Source organism: Babylonia areolata, chromosome 8 (genome assembly GCF_041734735.1).
Source record: "Babylonia areolata isolate BAREFJ2019XMU chromosome 8, ASM4173473v1, whole genome shotgun sequence".
Lineage (NCBI taxonomy): Eukaryota > Metazoa > Mollusca > Gastropoda > Neogastropoda > Buccinidae > Babylonia > Babylonia areolata.
In genome coordinates, this window is record NC_134883.1 from 49191901 (window position 1) to 49206582 (window position 14682).

General features: G+C 39.3%; 1 protein-coding gene across 1 annotated transcript in view; it reads right to left on the reverse strand.

Moving 5' to 3' along the window:
• The window catches only part of LOC143285220 (uncharacterized), a 14541-nt gene extending 8720 nt beyond the window's left edge, over positions 1-5821 (reverse strand). Inside the window, exons 1-5 of the mRNA XM_076592467.1 lie at positions 5758-5821; positions 4769-4875; positions 3497-3576; positions 1129-1190; positions 474-607 (exon numbers count right to left, since the gene is read on the reverse strand). Of these exons, the coding sequence (XP_076448582.1) occupies positions 474-607; positions 1129-1190; positions 3497-3576; positions 4769-4875; positions 5758-5811 (437 nt within the window). The 5' untranslated portion in view covers positions 5812-5821. The remainder of the gene's footprint in view (positions 1-473; positions 608-1128; positions 1191-3496; positions 3577-4768; positions 4876-5757) is intronic.
• Between the last annotated feature and the right edge of the window lie 8861 nt (positions 5822-14682).

The following is a 14682-nucleotide window of genomic DNA, read 5'->3' on the forward strand; positions in this document are numbered from 1 at the left end:
ATGCACATGTCAACAAACATATCAATGTACTTATCAGTGTGTAAATCTTCTTCTTCTTCTTCTGCGTTCATAGGCTGCAACTCCCACGTATGCACACGAGTGGGCTTTTACGTGTATGACCGTTTTTACCCCGCCTTGTAGGCAGCCATACTCCATTTTCGGGGGTGTGCATGCTGGGTATGTTCTTGTTTCCATAACCCACCGAACGCTGACATGGATTACAGGATCTTTAACGTGCGTATTTGATCTTCTGCTTGCATATACACACGAAGGAGGTTCAGGCACTAGCAGGTCTGCACATATGTTGACCTGGGAGATCGTAAAAATCTCCACCCTTTACCCACCAGGCGCCGTCACCGTGATTCGAACCCAGTGTGTATATCAACACACATATCAACATATACATCAACGTACATGTCAACGCACACATAAGCGCAGATATCAACGTAGATATCAACGCAGGCATCAATCACCTGACAACCCCAGGACTGAGGAGGGACTTGGTCATAGGGTCCTCGGCAGCGTCGTGGATCATGATGATGTCCAGCAACCGGTCCATGAAAGCTATCTGCTTGTTCACAGCACCTGGCGTCGAGGAATCCACACCCTGCACAAGCACATGCGCACACGCGCACGCACACACACACACACCTTGTAGTCTTTCTCAAGCAACGCTGTAAAAAGCATGTGCCCAAAATAACCTCCTCATGCTTGGGTACAAACGCTCCCAGTGGATTGGTAATAAACCAGCTGATGACTTCAGACAAAAAAAAGTTAATGATGCAAAAGTTTCTTATCACAAACCTGGGACTTTTGGTGACTTCGGACAGAACAACGCATTAAAAACAGATATGTCACAGCTACTTTCTGTCCAAAAACCTTTTTATCTTTTTTTTTTTTTGAGGATCATCTTTACTGATTCCTTCTCCATTTATGGGTTGCTATGTCCACAATCACTCACAAAATCCACATGTTCAACTTTTATGTGTACGAGTATAGCCATCTTTGCCCTACTATAATACACTTGAAATACATCAATCAGGCAAGTAAATAAAATGTATAAAAACCTGTTGTTCAAGTGTAACTAAAAATGTTCCAGTAAAACTGAAATAACTGAGATAATCTTACCCTAATGATGTCCACGTCATCATATCTGCAGAGTCCCAAGTTGCTAGCCACAAACAGCAACCCTGAAGAGCCAAAAAAACAACATTCTGACAAAATATCTACATTCTACTCTGTCAGGATATGCATTGAAACAGACCACTTAGTAAGTGAATTCCTCAATTACCAAAATCAACTTCCACAACTTCTCTAAAAAATGTCTGTCCAATAATTGTGTTATTGAGGTTTTCTTCTTCTGCGTTCACTCGTATGCACACGAGTGGGCTTTTACGTGTATGACCGTTTTTACCCCGCCATGTAGGCAGCCATACTCCGTTTTCGGGGGTGTGCATGGTGGGTATGTTCTTGTTTCCATAACCCACCGAACGCTGACATGGGTTACAGGATCTTTAACGTGCGTATTTGATCTTCTGCTTGCATATACACACGAAGGGGGTTCAGGCACTAGCAGGTCTGCACATTTGTTGACCTGGGAGATCGTAAAAATCTCCACCCTTCACCCACCAGGCGCCGTCACCGTGTTTCGAACCCGGGACCCTCAGATTGACAGTCCAACGCTTTAACCACTCGGCTATTGCGCCCGTCGTTGAGGTTTTCATTCAGTCGGAGAACGGAACTTCTGCACTAAACAGCCTACAAGTTCCACAGCTATAGTTTCAGTTTCAGTTTCTCAAGGAGGTTGTCACTGCATTCAGACAATTCCATATGTGCTACACCACCTCTGCTGGGCAGATGTCTGACCAGAAGCATAATCCAACATGCTAGTCAGGCCTCAAGTGCACGCATATATAGATGGTATGTATCTGTGCAGCTATCAAGAGTGGATTTCTTCCACAGTATTTTGCCAGAGGACAACCCTTTTGTTGCCATGGGTTCTTTTTCAGCACGCCACATGTGTGCTGCACATGGGTCCTTGGTCTATCGTCTTATCTGAAGGACTGATTGCTCAGTTTATTTTTCCAGTCATGTCCGTGGGAGAAAGGGCGAGAGAGGGGGAATGGAACCCAGGCCTCATAGACACTGTACTGGCAGATTTTTTTTATTTCTTTTTATCACAACAGATTTCTCTGTGTGAAATTCGGGCTGCTCTCCCCAGTGAGAGCGCGTCGCTATACTACAGCGCCACCCTTTTTTTTTAATTCTTCCTGTGTGCAGTTTTATTTGTTTTTCCTATTGATGTGGATTTTTCTAGAGAATTTTGCCAGGAACAACCCTTTGTTGCCGTGGGTTCTTTTATGTGCGCTAAGTGCGTGCTGCACACGGGACCTCGGTTTATCGTCTCACCCGAATGACTAGCGTCCAGACCACCACTCAAGGTCTTGTGGAGGGGGAGAAAATATCGGCGGCTGAGCCGTGATTCAAACCAGCATGCTCAGATTCTCTCGCTTTCCTAGGCGGACGCATTACCTCTAGGCCATCACTCCAGATCTTCTTCTTCTTCTGCGTTCACTCGTATGCACACGAGTGGGCTTTTACGTGTATGACCGTTTCTACCCCGCCATGTAGGCAGCCATACTCCGTTTTCGGGGGTGTGCATGCTTGGTATGTTCTTGTTTCCATAACCCACCGAACGCTGACATGGATTACAGGATCTTTAACGTGTGTATTTGATCTTCTGCTTGCATATACACACGAAGGGGGTTCAGGCACTAGCAGGTCTGCACATATGTTGACCTGGGAGATTGTAAAAATCTCCACCCTTTACCCACCAGGCGCCGTCACCGTGATTCAAACCCGGGACCCTCAGATTGACAGTCCAACGCTTTAACCACTCAGCTATTGTGCCCGTCATCACTCCAGATCAACGTCTAATCCATTCTGCCACCTTCCTCCTCCACAGCTACTGGCAACCGCAAATCTCTTCCTCAATACGGACAGAGACTGTCTTTTAGAAACAAAATAAACATATCAATATCATAACCTTTAGTAAATCATTTGAAGCAATCAGATTCGCCATACAAATTAATCTGATACAGGTTTATGACTGCATCAACAAAAGATTAGATATCACACTTTAATATCATCCATTTTTCATACCAGACAGAGCAATAACTCAAACAAATGACTAATAATCAGTGTTAGGCTGAATTTTTTCATAAACTGCAACAAACAGAAACAAAAGTTTTATACGAAAAAAAAAAAGTTTTTGAAAAAAAAAATCAAAGGCATCAAATAACTATGCTGATGACAACAAAGTATAACCTCCAAAGCCAGCTGTCTCTGTAAAATATAATAATAATAATAGTAATAAAAAGGGTCTCTGCAATGCAGTCTGCAGTAATTTTATTTAAGTACTTTGTGAAGATGCACATCATCAAAGCACTTCATTAAAAAAAGAAAAAAAAAAGTGCAATTTGTGTAAACAACATACTCTGAATTCTGGAATCCATTCTGGAACCTGTGACAGCTGCCTGCGAGTTGTCCACCATTTCTCCTACCATCAAGTCGTATCTGTGGAGGACAAACACTGTTTTGGTATTCAGGACTACAAACTTCAATTAACAAGGAAAACTTGTACCTGCAAAATCACAGACACATTTTGATGTGTATAGTATAGAGTTTTCAGATTACTTTACAGTGATTCCTGTTACATGTATCAATGGTCTATTTGGTTTCTTGTCAAAACAACAGTGGACTATTTCGCTTCAAACTTGGTCAAGAGGGAACAGTCAGTCCATTTCCTATTACATCGGAAAGTTAGCAGCAGTTGTCAAGCTTTGTTTCAATGTGAAAAATGATCCGTTTAAAATGACCCCTTCATGTCAAAATGAAGTTGCCAATGGTCGTTAACTGTCTAGCAGACTAAGTCGCATATGGTAGTGAAAGGGTGCACACAAAAAAACAAAAAAAAAACCCACTGTGCAACAGATCTCTTCGGGAAACCATTCAGACCCTGACCACAAAACCACCCTTTTCCAGAAGAAAAACCAGAGAAACTGAATGCCACACAAGAGAAACTACTGAAAACTGATCTTGCATTCAACTTTGCCAGCATAAATTTACCAAAGTGCCCAAGTATTTCATGATGCAAGCCACAAGCCCTGTTCAATGTTTAAGGAAGAACATGAATGCGAATCACAGAATCAGGAAATGGTTTGCATGTTGTTGTTTTTTCTAAACAAAAAGTAAATCGAAGTTGTATGCTATAATGTGAATGAAGTAATCACCTATGAAATGCCAAAAATAAAATCAACAAAACATAAAATAAAACCATTGTATCAAATATTTTGATTTCATTTGTAATAACAAATTTTATTACAAATATATACCAGTATAGGTATGGGGTTTTGTGTGTGTTTTTTATTGTTTTTTCCGCCAAGATTCAAGCACAAGTCACAAAGCATATTCAAAACATTCTGCAGTCAAAAACATAATTTGATAAAAAAAATTTTTAAAAGTTTCTGAATTTCCAATTGTAGAGGCAATATGAATAAGCCTAAAAGTAAAGCATTGTTCATCTTGGAGAAAAAGCAGCAAGTGTTCAGATTTCTATGGGTCAATATAAAGTCTTATGGGTCAATGCTAAAGTTCTATATTTCAAATACACCATAACTTGAATGAACTGGTCTGGCACATACACACACTCTCTCTCTCTTTCTCACATACACATGCAGAACATCTGTAACACTGAGGAGCAACATACTTGGACAGAAGCCACTGCAGGAGACGGATTCTGGGTTCCCCAGGTTTAAACACCAACTCAGTGATCCAGGAGTCTTCTGCTCCTTGTGTGTAGGGGCAGCCCAGAGCCTGCTTACACAAATATATTTGTCATATAAAAGAAAAACAAGGCATTACTTTTAACAACTTAATAAAACGTCTGGGTGAACATGTTTACTATCATATATATATATATGATAGTATACACACACACACACATGTTGCATGACACTGTGCAAACAAATATGAACAAGTGTGTGTGTGTGTGTGTGTGTGTGTGTGTGTGTGTGTGTGTGTGCACGTACCTACAAACGCGAATGGTACTTGGTGAATGAGTATTGAATGTCTGCATGTGTGCAAATGTTTGCGTATATATACAGTATGTGTGACTGTGGGTGTGCTGAAAGTGACTAACAGTATGCCGTGGACAGGGCTGCCAGAATCTGAAAATGAATCTTGTTTCCAAACGTAAAGTCCTATTTCACTTTATTAGCATCCAAAATTACTGCACCTGTTTTACCGGCAATTATTGTACATGTATGAAACGATATTACCATTAATAGATGTTGTAACCCCATTTTCAGTGGATTTCGACTAGATCTATATCATTTTGTGCGCGAATTTTGTCACTAAACTAACGTGCCAGTCTGCCATCATCTTGCTTTTTCAGTTCCACAAACCATGAGAAATGAAACCAATAAGAGTAATATTTTGGGTGCTAAAATAGGACATTACCGCAAAAATAATCCACATTATTATATTTTCTTCCCCTCAACACCTCTGTGTGCCTGGCAGAGTGAACGTCCACGCCCTGTTGTGAACACAACTCATTCCGTCTCGAGGGGAAACATTGTGGAAATTAGAAACACAGGAGAAAAAAAGTGAGAAAAGAGAACACCAGATTTTCCTCGAATCTTATACTTCATAAATGACGAATATATCACTAAACTAAAAATAGGTAACAATACGAACATTTAGACGGTTTTTCAGGCTTCTTGCGAACCGCAGTTTTGAAACATCCGCCATCTTGGCAAGGGAGGGCATTCAGGCAAACATTCCGGTTGGCATGTTTACCATCGTCATGGATGTATTCCCCTAGATACACCCATGCTATCATGATTATGTGTTGCATGACATAGTGTAAAAAAATAATTAAATGAAAACAATTTTTTTTATATCTGTTTGCTTACTTATATCTATTTTGTTTTTAGATTTGTTTGCCTATTTATTCTAATTTATTTATTCATTAATTTGATGACTTATCTGTTTATTTCATTATGTATCTTTTATCTTTTTTTTTCTTCCCTGTCAAGGCCTGACTAAGCGCATTGGGTTACGCTGCTTGGCAGCAGATGTGGTGTAGTGTATATGGATTTGTTCGAATGCTGTAATGCCTACTTGAGCAACTGAACTGAACCAGTTGGCCTTTTGCACTTGTTCTAAACTTCAGTGTTGTTCTTGTGCAAGCACTCATGCCTAGCCTTTGTCAGAACTCATCACTGAAAGAATGTATGTGTTGATAATGTGTTTGTCACTTTCTTTTTTATTTCAATGAGGATTCTATATGCTACAATGCTCATTCATCTTTTTGTTTATGAAGGAGGGACTCGGTGTTCTGACTCACAGTGTGTTGTACTTGTATTTGTATTTCTTTTTATCACAACAGATTTCTCTGTGTGAAATTCTGGCTGCTCTCCCCAGGGAGAGCGCGTCGCCATACTACAGCGCCACCCAATTTTTTGTATTTTTTCCTGTGTGCAGTTTTATTTGTTTTTCCTACTGAAGTGGATTTTTCTACAGAATTTTGCCAGGAACAACCCTTTTGTTGCCTTTTTTTTTCTTTATGTGCGCTAAGTGCATGCTGCACACGGGACCTCGGTTTATCATCTCATCCGAATGACTAGTGTCCAGACCACCACTCAAGGTCTAGTGGAGGGGGAGAAAATTTCAGGGGCTGTGCCGTGATTCGAACCAGCGCGCACAGATTCTCTCGCTTCCTAGGCGGACGCGTTACCTCTAGGCCATCACTCCACTTTCATGTGCATGTGCATATGTGTGTGTGTGTGTGTGTGTGCACGTGAGTGAGTGAGTGTGTGTATGCACGTTAGTGTATGTGTGTGTTGGTATGGCTGCGGATGTGTTGTTGCGAATGCATGTGTTTGAAAGCCTTTAATGTCAATGTGTGTGTGTGAAAAGTCTATGTAGGCAAGTGCCTAAGCATGCATGAATGTGTGTGCACATGATTTCCACATGTGTGTGCACTTAAGTTTCTGTGTGTGCTCAAGTGAACGAACACAAATGGGAGCATGCATTTACCAATGCGTGTGGTATGTACTATGAAATTTTGCCAGAGACAACTCTTACTGTCATGGGTTCTTTAACACGTACAAATTGCACGCTACATGCAGGACGTCAATTTATTATTTCATGAGAATGACTAGGATCCAGAACACCGCTCAAGGTGTCGTGGAGGGGAAGAAAACTCTGGAATGTGTGTTGCTGAGGAGGCTGCTGTTAGACAACAAAAGAGGCCAAGACATCTGCAAACAGCTACTCCATCCTCTTTCTGTAGTCTGTCTTGGTGCTGGAGACTGGTAAAGAACAAAAGCTGTAAGTTCCAGTCTACTTCTCTAAGGTTCTCGGTTCAGATCCCATTCTCACCCTTTCTCCAAGATTTGACTGGAGAATCAAAGTGAGCATCCAGTCATTTGGATGAAATGATAAACCGAGGTCTTGTGCACACCAAGCACGTGGCACTCCATGTTAACAAAAGTGTTGTTCTCTGGCAAAATTATGTAGAAGAAATCCTCTCTGATAGATACACAAATATCATATACATGCATTCAAATTTAACTAGTGCGTTGGGTTATGCTGCTGGTTAAGCAGATGGGGTGAAGCATAATTACCGTAAAGTTCGGTCTATAAGCCGCGACTTTTTACTCCAGCTTCAACCTCTGCGGCTTATACAATGATGCGGCTTATTTGAGGATTTTAACGATCCCAGGAGTGTCACGTTCTCGTCTATTCTTAGCTGCCCTTCACCTCACCAAAATCATGATTTCTGTCCATGAATTTTTGGATGAGCTTCAGGATAGTGTGCTAACTGTTCACGTTTTATAAATCAAATCCGCACATATTAAAGCCTTCAGATCAGCATTCAGTTCTACTACAGTTCATAACCTACAGTATTGACAGCTTTTCTGTAGTATCAGTATGTGTTCCGGTACCAGAAATAAGTGCGGCTTATAAGCCAGTGCAGCTTATGTATGTATAAAGTTAAATTTTTTCCAAGATTTAGTGGGTGCAGCTTATATACCAGTGCGCTCAATAGACCGAACTTTACGGTATTTGGATTTGTCGGAACGCAGTGACATCTCTTTGAGAAACCGGAACTGAAACCATTCCATGAAGAATTGTGGCACTCGTCAAAAACTGCCGAAAGGAATGCAGCAACTCTAACATACCAGACACTATAGTTACTGATGTCAACTTTGTGACAGAACAGTCACTCCTGCAAACACACACACACACATCAGATACCACTGTGAGTGAACATTAAATGCACACACACAAAAAAACAACATAGTATCAATGACTCTTTTATTGTTTCAATAAAAACTGGTATAAACAATCATGATTATTAAATTACATACACTATGTTACATATGATGTCAAAAAGCAATATCAGTGTATTCCGTACAGGAAGAAATAATTTGACATACGAGTATGTTCATGATCATTAACTCACCTATTACAGATGAACATATAGAGAAAAGTTTACCTTTAATGTGTAAATATTATTCTTAAGGAGTCCAGACAATAACAATAAAGCACTATGAAATACTGTTAAAAAAACAAACAAACAAACAAAAAACAACAGATTGTATGTGAATGTGAACAGTGTGTGTGTGTGTGTGTGTGTGTGTGTGTGTGACACTGTGTGTGCGTGACACGGTGTGTGCATGCATGCACGCACCTACATGTTTGTTTGTCGCCCCATGTGCACACACACATACAGGATTACCCATCTGATGCCTTGATCACCACAAATGCACAGAACTCTAAAGCTCTGACTACGGGATATATATATGAAGCATATATTCTTCCCTGAAAGCTACATGTGATCAAGGCATCAGGCAAATAAAATTAAACCATTGCTTACATTTTCAAGCATAAAATTCAAGCAATAAGGAACAAGAATAAGAGGAAAAGATAAACACCATGGATAAAACCTTTTTTTTTTCTTTTTCTTTTGAGATGGTGGGGGGGGGGGAACCATGTGTAAAAGCACAATACAAACACTACGAACTATCAAACAATGCGAAATCTATCATTTTGTGACTGACAGAATGTGTTTTCTCTATCCACTTGCCATCTGATCTAAGGAACAGGTTGTTTTTTCTTAATCTCACTCTTCTTAAAAATATATAAAAATATATTAAAAATATAAATAAATAATTTTTTTTTTTAAACCATGCTATGATTTCCCTAGCAGTTTTTCTGCTGTCTTTCTTTCTTTGTGTATATATATATATATATATATATATATATATATATATATATATATATATATATATATATACACACAAATCCCAAAATGTGATTCGAACAATAACTATATTCAATAACTACGCTGCTCTGTACACACTATGATGCTATGCTACATTACAGTGCAATACACTGCACAGCTAGCATACCACAGACGTACAGAGTTACACTGGAGGGAAGTGCATGGCAGCACCCCCCCCCCCCCTCCCGACACACAGACCAACCCATGCATGGACTATGAACCACCAGTGTCAGTCACATCTGAAATACTGTAAAAAAAAAAAATAAAAAATAACATGGCAGTTCCTTTTCCCTATTTCTATAACATACCCTCCAAAGCAAAACACAGACAAAACCAATGAACTGAAAAGAAACAGAAGAAAATGAATAACTAAAGACTTATATTACTTAAAAAACTGTTGTTTGCCACAAAGCTATTTGATGCATGACTTCTAAATGTGTATTCATCCTTTCAAAGTCTTCCGAGGAAACTTCTACATATATTATGCTAAAGCAGAGTGCCGGTGTCCAGCTTTGGCAGTAAACTCTTTTAGCAAATGCTTTGCTTGCAAACTGTGTGTATAACACACGCACATGCACCCGCATGCACGCACACACACACACACACACACACATATTTTCCCAAAACCTCCACTGCTTAAAGAAGGACGCACACAGCAAACTATCAACTAACACAAAAAAGGAAAAATAAAATAACTGTCCAAATAATTCAAACATGAATCCTGGAAAAAAAACTACAAGAGTTACTGCCATACTGAAAACAATGTGAAGCAAAAAAAAAAAAAAAGAAGAAGTAAAAGTAATAAAACTTGGCAGCTTTACTGGCTTTACGACATGCCTATTAACAATATTCTGGCCTTAATGTATGTTCAGAACCATACACAAACCTGACATGTGTTGAGCACCTTTACACTGCTTACTTTTTACCTTCATCTGATTTCATGCTCAAAACCTTTTCACTATTTCAATTTTTACGTAACCTTACAGTTTGAGCAACAATGACACACAAATAAAACACACGCCTCCAAACCAAGCCTACAGCACGTGTCACAGTATGCAACATATCCGTGTGATAATTTTTTACATCACAATAATTATGAGAACTTCATTTCCCATTTGCTGTGAATATTTTCATCACTCAACGACAGCAGAATTCTCTTGTGAAAGCAAGACAAGTCATGGCAATTATCTCATGGGCAATTCGCAACAGGATATACTTTGTTTCACAAATAAACCAAGCATATCTTTGGGAGTGTGGGGGTGGGGGTGGGAGGCCAGGAAAGAGGGGAAGCATTGAGTAAGCTTCATTCATTGACTAAAAACTTTACACACTTTGGGAAAGAAAATGTTTTAAAGATACAACAACAAAAAACTACCTCCACAGCCTCCAAGGCTCATGTACAATTCCTGCTGGAAAAAAAACACCACCAAGAACAAAACTGAAAAAAAAAAAAAAAGGCTGGGAAGAAGGGGTATAGGGAGGGGCAGGTGTTGGGGTGTTTCCAACAGATATATATCAATCCAAACAATACTTTTCCCCAGCATCTGAAACAAACTGTTTCCTGAACTGAAAGTCACATGTTGAAAAATAATTGCGTTATGATCTAAATATCATGGTACTCACTATACCACAGATCTCTCAATGCCCTCTTCTTCAATTAAAAAGAAAAAATAACTGAAGTGGGCAGATTTTCTTCTTTTTTTTTTTCAAATCAAATACCTGATTCTGTCATGCAAAAGAAATTTGGAGAGGCTGCATGCCTGCTTGTCTTCAAATAAACAATATACCATCAGATATCACACATGAAGCAAAATGCATCAATTTGCTCTCAGCTTGGCTATGCCACTTAACGCCTTATATATTTACACTGTACAACTTCCAGTACCATAAAATAGAGTAAAAAGAAAAATCTCAATTTAAATGTATGAATTTTTTTTTAAATATATAAATACAATGTATATACAAGAAGCCAAAAACAAGCAAATATTGTAAAAACAGATCTTATGTTGGAGAAAAAAGAGCATGGAGGCTTTTTTCTTTCTTTCTTTTTTTTTTGTTTTCTTTTTTTTTGTAATTACTGGTACCTATATTGCACTTTTTGATATGACATTTAGGCAATGTCCTCACACTGATGTGTGGAGACACCATATTTTACTGCCCCCTTATCTGACAATAAAAGAGAAGATTTAAGGCGTTAAGCCCTTCATTTCTTTTACAAGTCTTTCGCTGCTGGGTTCTTGCACATTTTGAAAACCATTTCTGGCCATTGTTTTGTCATCATGTGGCCATTTTTCCAGTTACGTTTGACGTGGCAATTTTCCCAGTTACATCTCTACAAAATATAGCATTCTTCCACATGCGTATTTACTGATGCACGTCCCATTATTTCTGAGCAATTGCACTCTTAGGCCATAGGCTTTGAAAATCTCTGCTACAAAATATCAGACACTGTTCAAACATTATCTTTCACTATAGATCCTTCTCCCCCCAGACTATCTTTGCGCAAGTGTGTGTGTGCATCAATGTGTAAATGGGGAGGGGGAGAGGTGTGTGAATTGTTGTGAGTGATGTGACACTGTTCTGGTAAATGTATCTTTTAGCAAGTTTATATCTTCACATTTCAATCATATCCCTGTGTCTTATTCATACCATATGCAGGGGTGTACAATGGCATCAGACATCGGATATAGTATGATAAGGAGTTGAGAATGTCTGATCATTTTATTCCTGAAAAATGACAATTGTCTCATTGGCGAGGTCACTGTCCAAAACAGTATCTGTTAGTCTTTTTTTAATTCTAACATACTGATACTGAGTGATAACACGTTGTTAATTTTTATCATATATAAATAAAAACTTTAGACTTGACATCTCAGTGTGAAGAGGATGCATGTCTGATTGCGTTTTGGTGGGAAAGAACACTTGTCCTACTGTTGTCCACATGGATGCATATATATTGTTCACTGCACTCTGAGCTGCAGAATAAGAGCTATATAAACACACATTAATCTCATCATATATAGCCAACATTTTCAAGGATAGAATGGCCGACTAAGGGAGGGCAATCTAATCCACACTGACCTATGCTTGGATCCCACAAAAACTGAACAAGAAAGTCAACTTATGTGACAGATGAGGAAAAAATCACATTCTTCACCCATGCATACCATCTACACGCCCCCAACCCCCATTTCTGATCATTCTGTTCAGCAGACAATGAAACTATCTAAAAATACGCATTAGGCCATTGTGCCTATGACCAAATTTCAGCTAGAAAGTTCATCAAATCCATACATGTTTTAGGTTAAAATCTGATTAAAACAGACTCACTAAAACAGCTGTGGAGCCGATGTTTGCAATTTTCATATCTCCAGTCACCAATATTCATAAAAACAACTGAGGTTTAGTTCACAGAAAGATGCATTCACCACTTTGTTTCAGAAACAACATCAATTTGATTATTAGCTAAAATCCGTCAGTAAAAGAGCCAAGACATTCTGGCTTTGTATGTTTTGTTCTCAGACAGAAAAGCTCTGCCTCTGCTGACATGAACAGATCCTCTCAGCCTGGAACATGTGACGAATGGACATGCAGACCACCATAAACACATGCACACAGCGCAAATCCAAAGGATATATGTATGTATAAAAACATGTGGAAAGAACATCCTCAACAGTTTTCCACTTGAAACGAAATCAAGAAGGCATCACTCGGATAACAAATGGTCAGGGCAGGAAAAAAACCCACAGCACACAAACTCCCCATGACATCACAAAGATTGAAGAAATTTGTCAGTACAAAATCACAGATCGGCATAAAAACATAAACACTTTGTAATAAGCTTGAAGTTCACAAAAAGAAAGAAAGAAAAAAAGAAACAGAATCTAAGAATAATAAAAATATATCGAAAATGACCTTGGGCTTAACTGGGATGATACAAAGCCTTAATAAGTCAAAACAATCGTTATATTTCAAAGAATCAACAACTGTAAACACGATTCACACACTCCTTTACAAGTCAAAACAATCATTTGAATTCAAGGAATAAGCAGCTGTAAGCATGATCCAAACATTATCATTCTGTCATGCAATGTGCGGATGACATGAACACAAAAATGTCCAATTACATTTTTCAAAAAGAAAAGAAGAAAAAAGAACAAACAACAACAAAAAGGTTAAGTCACCAGTTTCAGTTTAGCCTCCAATCTTTTTCATTTACATATTCAAGTAAGGTGGTCACCGATATTCTACACAACCACTGAGTTTCAGTTTCAGTAGCTCAAGGAGGCGTCACTGCGTTCGGACAAATCCATATACGCTACACCACATCTGCCAAGCAGATTCCTGACCAGCAGCGTAACCCAACGCACTTAGTCAGGCCTTGAGACAACCACTGAACAAAGTTTTTGTTCAGATCAGCAGATCAACGATAAAACAAAAACAACCACAGATGACCCCCACTCCTCACAACCCAGTGATGTAGGTGGTCAGACTCACCCAGGATTGGATTATCCACAAGATGAGGCCCAACACAGACTGGTCACACTTTGGGGGGATTAAAAAAACAGACATACATAGGACTTAATACATCCAGAGGGCTTTAATGGAAGAATGTTTGTCATTCCTGAGAACGTAAGTAGAATTCTTGATGTGCTTCTACAAAAAAAAAAAAAAAAAAAAAAAAAAAAGTTGTATTTTAACCCTTGAGTGCAGAAGCATGGTGAAATGAAATCAGTGTGGCATCAACCTGAAGTCCAAGAACTCCTCCTTTTCAACTTTTGAGTGGTGCAATTCATTTTACTGAATGAAAAATAATGACATCACAAGAGGAAGAACTCCAAACAAAAAGAATGGTGAATGGAACCCAGACCTGTAACCTCAGTCTGATCTCAGTGAGCCAACAGCCCTTCACTGACACGTGTACTCATCAACAGTAACCAAGGGGTTAAAGACAAAACAAAATGAAATGAATGGTGACGGGCGCAATAGCTGAATGGTTAAAGCGTTGGACTTTCAATCTGAGGGTCCCGGGTTCGAATCATGGTGAAGGCGCCTGGTGGGTAAAGTGTGGAGATTTTTCTGATCTCCCAGGTCAACATATGTGCAGACCTGCCAGTGCCTGAACCCCCTTCGTGTGTATACACAAGCAGAAGATCAAATACGCACGTTAAAGATCCTGCAATCCATGTCAGCGTTCGGTGGGTTATGGAAACAAGAACACACCCAGCATGCACACCTCCGAAAGCGGAGTATGGCTGCATACATGGCGGGGTAAAAATGGTCATACAGGTAAAAGCCCACTCGCGTGTATACGAGTGAACGTGGGA